The following is a 12,417-nucleotide window of genomic DNA, read 5'->3' on the forward strand; positions in this document are numbered from 1 at the left end:
TTTCTTTTTTTTTTTTTAAATTTGAGAAAGATTTCAAACAAACTTCTTTCACGTTGTCATTATGTGGTATTGTTTGTAGAATTTTGAGGAAAATAATTAACTTAATCCATTTTCCACAAATTGTGGAAAAAGTGAAGCACTGTGAATACTTTCCAGATGCACTGTGTGTGTGTGTGTGTGTGTATATATATATATATATATATATATATATATATATATATATATATATATACACACACACACACACACACATTACAAAATTCTAGAATCCCATCTGCTTGATAATTAAGAATTCTAGAATTGGCTAGAATTCCAATTCTAGAATCCCTGCTGCTTAGCTAGAGTTCCAATTCTAGATCCCCTGCTGCTTGTCTTAAATTGCAGTTCTATAATCCCAGCAGCTAAAATAGAGTTGCAATTATCAAATCCAAGCAATTTGAGAATAGAGTTGCAATTCTCAAATCCTAGCAATTTGGCTAGAGTTGGAATTCTAGATTCTCAGCTGCTTTGCTAGAGTTCCAATTCTATAATACCAGCAACTAGGATAGAGTTGCAATTCTAGAATCCCTGCTACTTGGCTGAAATTCCAGAATTCTATAATCCCAGCAGCAAGGCTAGATTTGGAATTCAAGAATGACAGTTGTTTGGCTAAAGTTCCAATTCTAGAATCCCAGCAGCTAGGATAGTGATTCTATTCTAGAATCCCTGCTGCTTGACTAAAATGGAAATCCTATTATCTAAGCAGTATGGCTAGGATAGATTCTAGAATTCCAACTGATCAGCTATAAATTAAATTCTAGATTCATTTAGATGCCCTTGTCTTTTAAGCACCGACTATAAAAGCTTTGCTGAGTTTGACGATAATTTGTTCTTTCAGACTAATTGCAAAGAGTACATTAAAGTACAAAGAGTAATTGCAAGGATACAAAGTGCAAAACGAGAGCACAATGCATGTCACTGCATATGGAACTGCCTCCAATTTTAGAACCCTTTTTCTGTCACCTGTTGGTCTGGTCTCTTTTACTGCCTGTCTTCATCTTGCAGAGCTCAAAGTTGCGTTAGTAAGTTTTCTGCTCCTGCTTTTGATGTTGCTGCTGGAATGCTGCTTTTCATCTGCTGCACTTTTTCTTTTGCATTTCTTTCCATCACCCATCCTGGTAAACACTCCCCTATGTTTTCTACGATATGTCTGTTTTTCATTTGTGTCTCAAATTAAGAGCTTTCTTTCGTCTGATTTCTTCTGTTCAAGGAGTTTGCATGTTACTTGTGAGCTGAATTGGTGCCTATTGATTGTGTTGTAGGAACCCACTTGCACTCTAAAAGTTCCCACCTTAGCTGTGCCTCACTTCCAATGGTGCTTTTTTCTGTGTAATCTGTTTTTTATCCTCTTTTATTTGTAAGGTGCTGTAAATAACATTAGTCTGTATGCACATATCCTACCCAATGGGTAGAAATCACAGAAAAAAAGACATTGTCAATAATGTAACATAATTTATAGTCAATATAAAGATTTTAACACTGCAGTTGCAACGGATTTGTAAATGCTTACATTTAAAATGTGCTTTTTTGTGTGTGTGTGTGTTTGTGTGTGTGTGTAAAAGAAATGCTATCAGAAATATCCTTAATTATGAAAATACTAAACTACAGAGCATTACTTACATTTTTAAGTAACATGCCACAGTACGAATGTTGCTTTAATCACTGCCCCAACCACAAGAGGCGCAAACACAAAGGATTTTATTCATTTGAATATCCCTTAATACAAAATTAAAAAAATCACCATAACCTTCAAGTTATACACTGGAATCCACAGTCCATGGAAACTAATCAATTAGTGACAGATTCCCACTCGCAGACAGAAACACTGAGGGGTTTTAATGACAGTCTTGCAGAATTAAAACATTTTGGATTTCACCAGTTTATTCACCAGCGTGCCAATTATGTACATGTTTTTTCATGAAACCCTGTATTGTGCTTCCTGTCTTTGCAAAGTTTAATAATGAACCAAATGAGTGATGAGTAGTTTTAACATTCTTATTTTTGTTTTATATTTCAGACATTGTGTATGTGGTGTATAGGAGCAAAACAAATATATAGAGATTTTAATTGTAAATATTTATGTGCTGGTGCTCCACTGTACAGCAGCTTGTATTCGCATGTCTATACTTATATACCTGAAGATAATGTATATAGCAATGGCATTTTGCAAGCACCTGACTAACAGTACCGAGATGCTTGTCAAAGCAACAAAAAGCTTTTTTTCTCCTGCACAAGCGAGGACTACAACAATAACTGAAAAGATCCATAATTGTGTTACCCTGATGCTTATCAGGTGTCTGTGAAAACTGCTTCTGAACTAGAGCAACACAATATCACAGACCTTTTACATTTTTTAAATACAAATTTCCCTGACTGATGTTACTTTGTATGTTCACATGTGTGGACCTTTTATATACACCAAGCACACATACATATTCACACTTTAAAACTGTTGTGTGTATGTGTGTGTATATATATATATATATATATATATATATATATATATATATATATACACACACACACACATGAATAAACCATTGTGGTGTGACTAATAAGTTTCAAGCATAAGGCCTCTCATGCAATGCTCTTTTTCAGAACAAAAGTTATCAAAACATTTTGCTCTAATCACCGTTATAGTCAAACGTTTATGCTTGTACTTCTGCTGTTGTCCAACTGCAGCTAAAACTAATAAACTAAAAACTACCAATTCCTGTTGTGTTGTATATTGAGAACCTTTTGGTTTTTAATAAATAGAAAGATTTGATGTGCATTTGTAATTTGAACAAATTAAATACATTTTTAATTAACTCTTGTAAATATTGTGGCAGAATCATGTTATTTTTGATACAAGCAAACAGATTCTGTTACTTCTAAATGACAGAATTTCTTTATCATTCTATTTCCCACTGACCTTTTAAACAATTCAGATTTTTAGACACCTAGTGCAATTCATCATTAAATGGGACGATCAGTCCAGAATACTGCACAGGCATTATGGACAAGAATTCAAAGACACATACATACTTTACCTGATGCAAACAAAAACTAATTAAAGTAATTAAATATTCAATTATCAATTGGCTATCAAAAATACTTTCCAAACTTTATCTTAAAACAAATTTGATTTTGGCTTAATATGCTAAATAATTCTAGTGTTTCTAGCAATTTCAAGTTTGTTTCCCTCCAGCATTAAACTTGCTGATTCAAGTACATGAAAAAGTCCATTAGGAGTTCCACAAGTCCAATATAAGAAAACTCAAAACCCCTTGTGACAGAGATAACTTTGTTGTGAAATTCTTTATGTAAAAAATTCCTCTATGCTCATGAGTTTAGTTAGGATTCTTCTCTAACAGTAGACAGTGTGATTTGTTCATTCACAGCAAACCATGCAGCCATCAGTCTACTCCTGTTTCTTTCGCAAAGACATTTTATCTTTAGTCTCTTGCAGTTTCTCCGAAAATTTGTCTTTAGTCTCAGAGAGGCGTTCTTTTGTTTCCTCCATTCGTCCAGAGAGCAGTTCTTTGGTTTCTTCCATTTTCTCAGAAAACCTCTCTTTTGTCTCCTCCATCTTTTCAGTCAGTCGTTCCCTGGTCTCTTCCATTTTGTCTTGCAGGTACTCTTTAACAGGTGGAGGGGTGGAGAGGTATCCGTGTTTGCGGAGGCACTGTACAGATAGGGACGTGCCACCCATTGTAACAGTGTATCGGGCAGGTGTAGCGAGCTGTGACATGAAAAAGTGTTTAAATAACATTTACAATTAAACTAATGAAATTAAAGTAATTAATTCAAATCTTATATTTAATTAAACACAAGACAAAGGATATAATAATTTGTATTCATAGCACATATGGACCATAGAGGTCTAATTATGAATTTTGGTGCTGGTTTCTTTGAAAGTTGTACTCCGTAATTTATAAAAAATAATTATAAAAAGAGATTTACCCCTGAAGAAATGTTAAGTTAATTTGACAGGTTTGTTTAAAATTATGTAGACTCAGAGATAAAGACTCCATATCAGTAGCCTAATAAAAACATATATAATAAAAGCTAGGCTTCCTCTTTGTGGTTGCCATGTTAAGATCATATGACCAGCCTCGGTAATTCCCCTATTATTGGACACTTTCATTAGATTAATAAATCAATCATGACTGACTGTGAATGGGATATTGCTACAATGGCATTAGTAACTGAAAAAATTTGCTTTTACATGATGTTCCAAGATAGCTTTCATATCACCCAATGCAACATCAAGGTTTTCAACAAAAAAGTGTGAAACAAAAACAAGAGTGCACCTTTAAGTCCCAATTCTGTGGTTGATATTTGTACCTTATACATTGCATATGCTGTGAGTGCATAGCCACCCTGGGAATCTCGCAAAATTCCCACCATCCAGTCCGGTAAACCAATGAACTCCAGAAACGGGATTACGTTCACCCCTCTGCAGAGAACACAAAGAGAACGTTCACATGTGATGTCTACACTGATTTAGCTTTATGAGAAAGAGAGAGATTATTTGCTTTTGTAAGTTCTGAGTGTGCTTTTGGAACAGCAGTTGATTTTCCAGATGACGTCACTAAAGCTTGTCTGACCTGCTGAAGCCCAGGCAGACTCTGTCTGGTAAAACTCAATCTCTCTGCCAGCCTTACCTTAACTGCAGCATGCTTAATCTGCTCTTTTTGATCTTTGAAGCAAAATGCACTTCAATTCATTGAGTACATGGAATTAAAAGTCTCCAGTTAACTGGAGTTAAAAGATTTGCAATGTATACAAATATGGCAACATGTATTCAAATAAATTTGTAGCAAACAAATTGTAAATCTCAATTTTACACTCCTCAAAATTAACAACTGTGACCTTTAAGGGTCAACGGTTAATAATATTTGTAAATACCCAGTTGCCAATTATAATGAAATAATTTGGTCATCACTGGTGAAACACAATCTAAAGCCCTAATGTTGAATATCACATCACAGACCTGACAAGCTAACTGAACAAGTAAGAATATAGACAAATCATTTTGAAATGTACAGTATCTCACATTTCTGTAAATATTTGATTATATCTTTTCATGTGACAACACTGAAGAAATGACACTTTGCTGCAATGTAAAGTAGTGAGTGTACAGCTTGTATAACAGTGTAAATTTGCTGTCCCCTCAAAATAACTCAACACACAGCAATTAATGTCTAAACCGCAGGCAACAAAAGTGAGTACACCCCTAAGTGAAAATGTCCAAATTGCAACCAAATTGGCCCAGTTGTTAGGGAGGGTAGAGTCACATGGGCTAACTTCCTCGTGGTCACTATAATGTGGTTCTTGCTCTCGGTGGGGCTCATAGTGAGCTGTACGTTGATGCCGCGGAGAATAGTGTGAAGCCTCCACACATGCTGTGTCTCCGCAGTAACACGCTCAACAAGCCACGTGATAAGATGCACGGATTGAAAGTCTCAGACGTGGAGGCAACTGAGATTCATCCTCTGCCACCCGGATTGAGATGACTCACAACACCATGAGGACTTAGGCATTGGGCATTCCAACTTGAGAGAAAATACCTTTTCCTTTTTTCTTTTTTCTTCTTTTTTTTTTTAAGTATTAGGTCCTCTGATTTCTTCATTGTGTATGCTTCCCCAGGAGAACATTATCAGGAACCATTGAATTAGTTTTCACTGTTATTCTGACAATACTCAGCTTTATATTTCTTCAAGACATGAAGACAGACCAAAAACATATAAAGAATGTATATGATGATGATGATGATGATGATGATGTTTATTTCAAACCTGCATTCTATTTTTCTCACAAATCAACATTCAACACAAAATGTAATACAAAAACAATACACAAACAAAATAATTTAAAAGCATATATGAATGTACTGTTACATTGTCTTCTACTGTTAAGAACATTGGTGTTATATTTGATCACAATTCCAATGTTGTAGAACAGCATTCTTTCACCCCAAAAATATCGCTAAGTTACGACACATTCTCTTTGTTTCTGTGCCAAAAAGCTAATTCATGCATTCATGACCTCAAGACTAGATTATTGTAATGCACTACTGAATGGATGTCCTGCAGATTCAGTACCTTCAAAATGCAGCAGCTAGACAGCAGATATTTTTTCATCACTACATTGCTACCTTTTAAGTTTCATATCGATTTTAACATTTTGCTAATTACTCACAAAGCTTTCAATGGTCTAGCTCCTCAGTACTCGAGCAACCATCTATCACACCATAATCCATCACATTCATTACAAATGCAAAATTCTGGCCTCTTAAATGTACCTAAAATATCAAAATCCACAAAAAGAGGTAAATTCTTCTCCAATGTGGCTCCTAAAATATGGAATAGCCTTCCTACCATTGTTTGGGACTCAGACACACTCTCTCAGTTTAAGTCTAGACTAAAGGACTCATCTCTTCAGCCAGGCCTATACAGTGAGGGAAAAAAGTATTTGATCCCCTGCTGATTTTGTACGTTTGCCCACTGACAAAGAAATGATCAGTCTATAATTTTAATGGTAGGCTAATTTGAAAAGTGAGAGACAGAATAACAACAATAAAATCCAGAAAAACGCATGTCAAAAATTGTATAAATTGAATTGCATTTTAATGAGGGAAATAAGTATTCGACCCCCTCTCAATCAAAGATTTCTGGCTCCCAGGTGTCTTTTATACAGATAACTAGCTGAGATTACGAGCACACTCCTAAAGAGAGTGCTCCTAATCACAGTTTGTTACCTGTATAAAAGACACCTATTCACAGAAGCAATCAATCAATCAGATTCCAAACTCTCCACCTTGGCCAAGACCAAAGAGCTGTCCAAGGATGTCAGGGACAAGACTGTAGATCTACACAAGGCTGGAATGGGCTACAAGACCATCGCCAAGCAGCTTGGTGAAGGTGACAACAGTTGTTACGATTATTCGCAAATGGAAGAAACACAAAAGAACTGTCAATCTCCCTCGGCCTGGGGCTCCATGCAAGATCTCACCACGTGGAGTTGCAATGATCATGAGAACGGTGAGGAATCAGCCCAGAACTACACAGGAGGATCTTGTCAATGATCTCAAGGCAGCTGGGACCATAGTCACCAAGAAAACAATTGGTAACACACTACGCCGTGAAGGACTGAAATCCTGCAGCACCCGCAAGTCCCCCTGCTCAAGAAAGCACATGTACAGGCCCGTCTGAAGTTTGCCAATGAACATCTGAATGATTCAGAGGAGAACTGGGTGAAAGTGTTGTGTTGTGGTCAGATGAGACCAAAATCGAGCTCTTTGGCATCAACTCAACTTGCCATGTTTGGAGGAGGAGGAATGCTGCCTATGACCCCCAAGAACACTATTCCCACCGTCAAACATGGAGGTGGAAACATTATGTTTTGGGGGTGTTTTTCTGCTAAGTGGACAGGACAACTTCACTGCATCAAAGGGCCGATGGACGGGGCCATGTACCGTCAAATCTTGGGTGAGAACCTCCTTCCCTCAGCCAGGCCATTGAAAATGGGTCGTGGATGGGTATTCCAGCAAGACAATGACCCAAAAAACACGGCCAAGGCAACAAAGGAGTGGCTCAAGAAGAAGCACATTAAGGTCCTGGAGTAGCCTAGCCAGTCTCTAGACCTTAATCCCATAGAAAATCTGTGGAGGGAGCTGAAGGTTCGAGTTGCCATACGTCAGCCTTGAAACTATGACTTGGTGAAGATCTGCAAAAAGGAGTGGGACAAAATCCCTCCTGAGATGTGTGCAAACATGGTGGCAAACTACAAGAAACATCTGACCTCTGTGATTGTCAACAAGGGTTTTGCCACCAAGTACTAAGTCCTGTTTTGCAGAGGAGTCGAATACTGATTTCCCTCATTAAAATGCAATTCAATTTATAAAATTTTTGACATGCATTTTTCTGGAGTTTTTTGTTGTTATTCTGTCTCTCACTGTTCAAATTAACCTACCAATAAAATTATAGACCGATCATTTGTTTGTCAGTGGACAAACGTACAATATCAGCAGGGGATCAAATACTTTTTTCCCCTCACTGTACATAATATATCCCTCAAACCATGGTTATGCTGCATAAGTCAGGTTGGCCATAACCGGAAACAATTCTCATATTCTATAACTCTACTTTAAAGTGAACGGCATCTACGTTATTATTCTATTTGTTTCCCTGTCTCTTCCCGAGTTTACCAGAGCCTGCCAGATCATAAACCTTTGTTTTGTTTGTTTTTATTAGTAAATGGGTTTTACTGTGTAGGATGGCTACTTACTTCATTGCAGCATAATAGAAGCTCCCAAACCATACTGTAGACGTAACAATATGTACAGGCACCATAACTTTTCCATATTGTTTAAACGTCTTTTTAAATCTCTGGAAGAGCCCGATAGATTTGTCCTGCAGAGGATCACTATCACCCTTATTCTGAGGGGCAGCCTCTGATCCAGACCCTGTATCAGCCTTATAAAGACCCTCAGTCCCTGCAAGACTCTGTGGAGGGTTTAATGGAGTATCTTCCTCAGCGGATGTTTTGTAGCTCTCCTTTGTCCAAATGATAGAAGTACATCTGAAGCAGCGCAAGTTCTGGATGGACACAGGAAGCTCACACGCATTCCAGGTGTGACCCAGGTATGCGGAGCGCAGCAGGACAACCCGCTGCAGGGTGACTGGAGCCCACAGCCTCTGCATCACCTCCCCCACCTACAGATCCTGGACAAGCCAGAGGTTCAAAACATTGCCTTTATAATTTTCACCTGTGAATAAAAAATCTTGGTCATATTTAACCCCAAATCAATAAAAAATATTTGCATAAAGAAAATAAAGCATACATTTAGGACCATTAAAGTAATAGTTCACCCAAAAACGAAAATTCTCTCATTATCCATTTACCTTGATGCCATCCCAGATGTGCATGACTTTCTATCTTCAGCAGAACACAAATGAAGATTTTTAGAAGGCGATAGAGCTCTGTCAGATCCTTATAATAGAAGTACACAGTGCCCAACACTTTGATGGTCCAAAAGTCATATTTAGGCAGCATTAAATTAATCCACACAACGATCAATGAATGTCTTCTGAAGCAAATTGATAAATGTTTGTAAAAAATAAATAGATCATTAAAATGTTATTAACGTTTAAAAGCGCTTCCTGCCAACAGCTGACGCGAAGTGTAACGTGTTGGTGAGTTCACGCGAGAATTCAGATGCGGCACTTGTTCATTAAACAGATGAATGAATGTTCACGCGAGAGTTCGGCCATTTCAAACAGCATCAGATCCCTGGATGGAAGTGGTGATTTAAAGTTAAAAATGCTTTAATTATCAACTTGTTTCTTACATAAACCTATCGATTCACTTCAGAAGATATTCATTGATCGACTGCAGTCGCATGGATTACTTTTATGCTGCTTAAATATAACTTTTGGGCTGTCAAAGTGCTGGCACCCATGTACTTCCGTTATAAGGAACTGACAGAGATCTATCTTCTTCTAAAAATCTTAATTTGTGTTCTGCTGAAGAAAGAAAGCCATGCACATCTGGGATGGCATCAGGGTAAGTGGATAATGAGAGAATTTTCATTTTTGGTGAACTATTCCTTTAAAGATTTTTTCCTTTTTGACATTATTTTTAGGACACACAAGCTTTTTTACTTTTTAGCATTTGCATTTTACATATGAAATGGAAACTCCTGCTCAAGAACTGGCGATATTTCTTCTGCTTTAGACAATTTCCTGACAAAAGCTATTTCAAAAAGTGGTGGGGACAAAATTGTCAAAGGCAAAAAAATGGTAGGGACCTGTCCCACCAATAAATAACACCTATGGTTAGGTCAAATGTCATGGCCCTGTGTCAACCATCATACTATTCAGGTTAAAGAAACAGTAGAGTAATTCCAGAGATTCAGTGAGGTTAGTTTTGATTTAGCCAGACAGATCAATTTAGCTCAAGTCCAAAGTCTTTGTTTACTTTTAGGGTGCTTTGGAGATTTCCTTAGACTCTTTTCAACTCTTAATCCAAAGACTGGCGGACCCTTAATCCAAATACCAGTAACCTAGTGAGCTGCCTTCTTTGACACACTTTTTGGGCATATAAGAACATTTCCAAGGGATTTAAAAGGGCAGGATTACATCGTCTACCTTCTAGACATCTGAACAAGCATATTAACCAATAAACTAGTTTATAAAGTAATGTATTAGGGTCTTATATTATTTTCTAATAATACTTTATGAAATTTTCAGTGACACTTTACAATAAGGTTCTATTTGTTAATTAGTATTAGTAAATACATTATTAACCCTTGTGCATCCTTGTGGACATTTTTGGCTTTTTCAGTTTTGTTTTTTTGATAACTTTGTCTGTGTTAATGCTAACTGCATAAAATTTTCCACAGGTGTGAATTTTTATTGGAATTTTAATATTTCACCCTATTTTCTTTAAAAAATATATTTTTTGCACTAGTTACACAAAATACTCCCTCTTAGCGTCGTTTTGGACAAAAATGGCACATTGAAACCCATTAAAACTGCGATTTTTAATCCCAGTGCCATTTGACTATAAAATTATGCAATCTTGTTTAACATGCTTTCATTATGTTGGCAAGGCTTCAAAATTTACATTTTAAATATTTTTTATCAGATCGTGCCATTTTTTCAGGTTTGGTATATCATCGCTTTTGTTGTTGTTTTCTGCTGTTTTTGGCTTATGCATATTATAGAGCCAATTAGATACATTATGAATATATAATTGTGTGAGTGTGTTGGTATGGATTTCAGAGTGTGGTTTGTATGTGTCTGAGGCTCTAATAATAAAAATAAAAAAAATTCTGTTTAGCATTTATTAAATTGAAAATAATTATAATTATTATATTTTTTATAAAAAACAACAGTGGCATTATGTAAACAAACCGGCGTTTAAAGTGTTAAAATTCTGAAAATAAATGAATGTTTGGTAATAATGATTAGAACTGATGCTGGTTAAAATATAAGTCAGTGACAGTAGAAAAAAATATTATTCTATAATATTTTTATGACACTTTTTTGACATGGCCATTTTTGTCCATTATGGACCTAAGTGGTAACTTTTTTTTTAAATCTGATACTGCATAAAAAATATGAAAGCATCAAAATGAATGTTGTTGTTAATCATTGACATATCCGAGGCTCTAATAATCAAAGAAAAAAAAATTCTGCTTAGCATCTATTAAACTGAAAATAATTACTATTTTTAATTTTTTCCTAAAAAAAACAACAGTGGCATTATGTAAACAAACCAGCGTTTAAAGGGTTAAAATTCTAAAAATGAATGAATGTTTGGTCATTATGATTAGAGCTGATGCTGGTTAAAAAAAATTATGTTCAATTTTTCCCCAACTTTCTAATCTTGGTTATTGCCAATTAATGCGTTAAATTATACATTGTTCATTAGTTAACGTATCACGAATTTACAATGTAAACATATACATCTTTTAATGTTAAAAATGTACTATGATATGCTGTATGTAACATTAAACAAAATTAATAAGTGGTGTAAAAATACCGTTCGTTGTGAGTTAATTTTAATTTGTGTAGTTATCTAATGTTAACGAATACAACTTTATTGTAGTTACCACATTTTCAGAACACAAAGATTTGCACAGCAAGGGTTTCAACACATTTAATCCACTGACTAAAAGCTTCTGACTAAATTCCTGATATAACATCACGTTATCAGCCCACAACTTTAAAAATGATCACTGTATGTAGATTTTCTACAGATGACATTGTTTTTTGTTTTCCCTAAATAAAAATCACTAGAGCCCAAGTTAACAGGGCCTGACCTAAACTTCAACAGACTAACATTGCTTTGGTGCTCTTATAAGAGCAGGACGCACGGCTGGAAAAGCTGACACGAAACTGTTTTTAAGGCAAAATAAATGTTTAAGTTGGAAACGGAAGTACATGTTAAAAACAGTGAATGGACACTTACAGTACCTCTTGAAGGTGGGTTTTAAGTAGAGTCCACGCAACGCTCCATGCCAATCGTGTCATACACACGGCACGCACGACGCAAGTCACATCCACATGGACCTCTGCTGCGCGTGGCATCATGGGAAGTGTAGTCATATGAGGCAACCTTCTTTAATGCTTTGCCCAAAGTAGCTCAGTGTTTTAGAAATATAATTTTTTTTCTTTATTATTTATTATCCTGTTTCTGTTTTTTACTGCTATCCTAAATACCAGCCTACCATATTAACACTTTTTAGGACAATAAATATGGATGTACAGTGTTTATGCATAGCTATACACTCACATAAAGGATTATTAGGAACACCATACTAATACTGTGTTTGACCCCCTTTCGCCTTCAGAACTGCCTTAATTCTACGTGGCATTGATTCAA

At 36.0% G+C, this 12,417-nt stretch overlaps 1 protein-coding gene across 4 annotated transcripts; it reads right to left on the reverse strand.

The window, feature by feature from the left end:
* Positions 1-216: 216 nt before the first annotated feature.
* Positions 217-12,086, reverse strand: LOC127656510 (uncharacterized protein C18orf19 homolog B-like). Of its 4 annotated transcripts, none has more exons than XM_052144894.1 (4): positions 12,009-12,086; positions 8,314-8,750; positions 4,369-4,480; positions 217-3,763 (listed from the first exon to the last, which is right to left on the reverse strand). In XM_052144894.1, the coding sequence occupies exons 2-4, from the start codon at positions 8,727-8,729 to the stop codon at positions 3,443-3,445; spliced, it is 849 nt and encodes a 282-aa protein (XP_052000854.1). In that variant the 5' UTR covers positions 8,730-8,750; positions 12,009-12,086; the 3' UTR covers positions 217-3,442. The 4 variants fall into 4 exon arrangements, with proteins under 4 accessions (XP_052000854.1, XP_052000855.1, XP_052000853.1 ...); XM_052144895.1 differs by having other exon boundaries at positions 8,314-8,794; positions 12,004-12,079; XM_052144893.1 differs by having other exon boundaries at positions 8,314-8,794; positions 12,009-12,072.
* Between the last annotated feature and the right edge of the window lie 331 nt (positions 12,087-12,417).

The sequence above is a fragment of the Xyrauchen texanus genome, chromosome 15 (assembly GCF_025860055.1).
Source record: "Xyrauchen texanus isolate HMW12.3.18 chromosome 15, RBS_HiC_50CHRs, whole genome shotgun sequence".
In the NCBI taxonomy this organism is placed as follows: domain Eukaryota; kingdom Metazoa; phylum Chordata; class Actinopteri; order Cypriniformes; family Catostomidae; genus Xyrauchen; species Xyrauchen texanus.

What these genes read in the sequence shown, in the direction of transcription:
- LOC127656510 (XM_052144894.1), bottom strand. Translation starts at nt 8,729, where the DNA reads ATGCAGAGGCTGTGGGCTCCAGTCACCCTGCAGCGGGTTGTCCTGCTG. An exon ending in TTCTATTATGCTGCAATGAA is followed by an intron (nt 4,481 to 8,313) that starts GTAAGTAGCCAT and finishes TGTTCTCTGCAG; the next exon opens with AGGGGTGAACGTAATCCCGT. An exon ending in CAGCATATGCAATGTATAAG is followed by an intron (nt 3,764 to 4,368) that starts GTACAAATATCA and finishes TTCATGTCACAG; the next exon opens with CTCGCTACACCTGCCCGATA.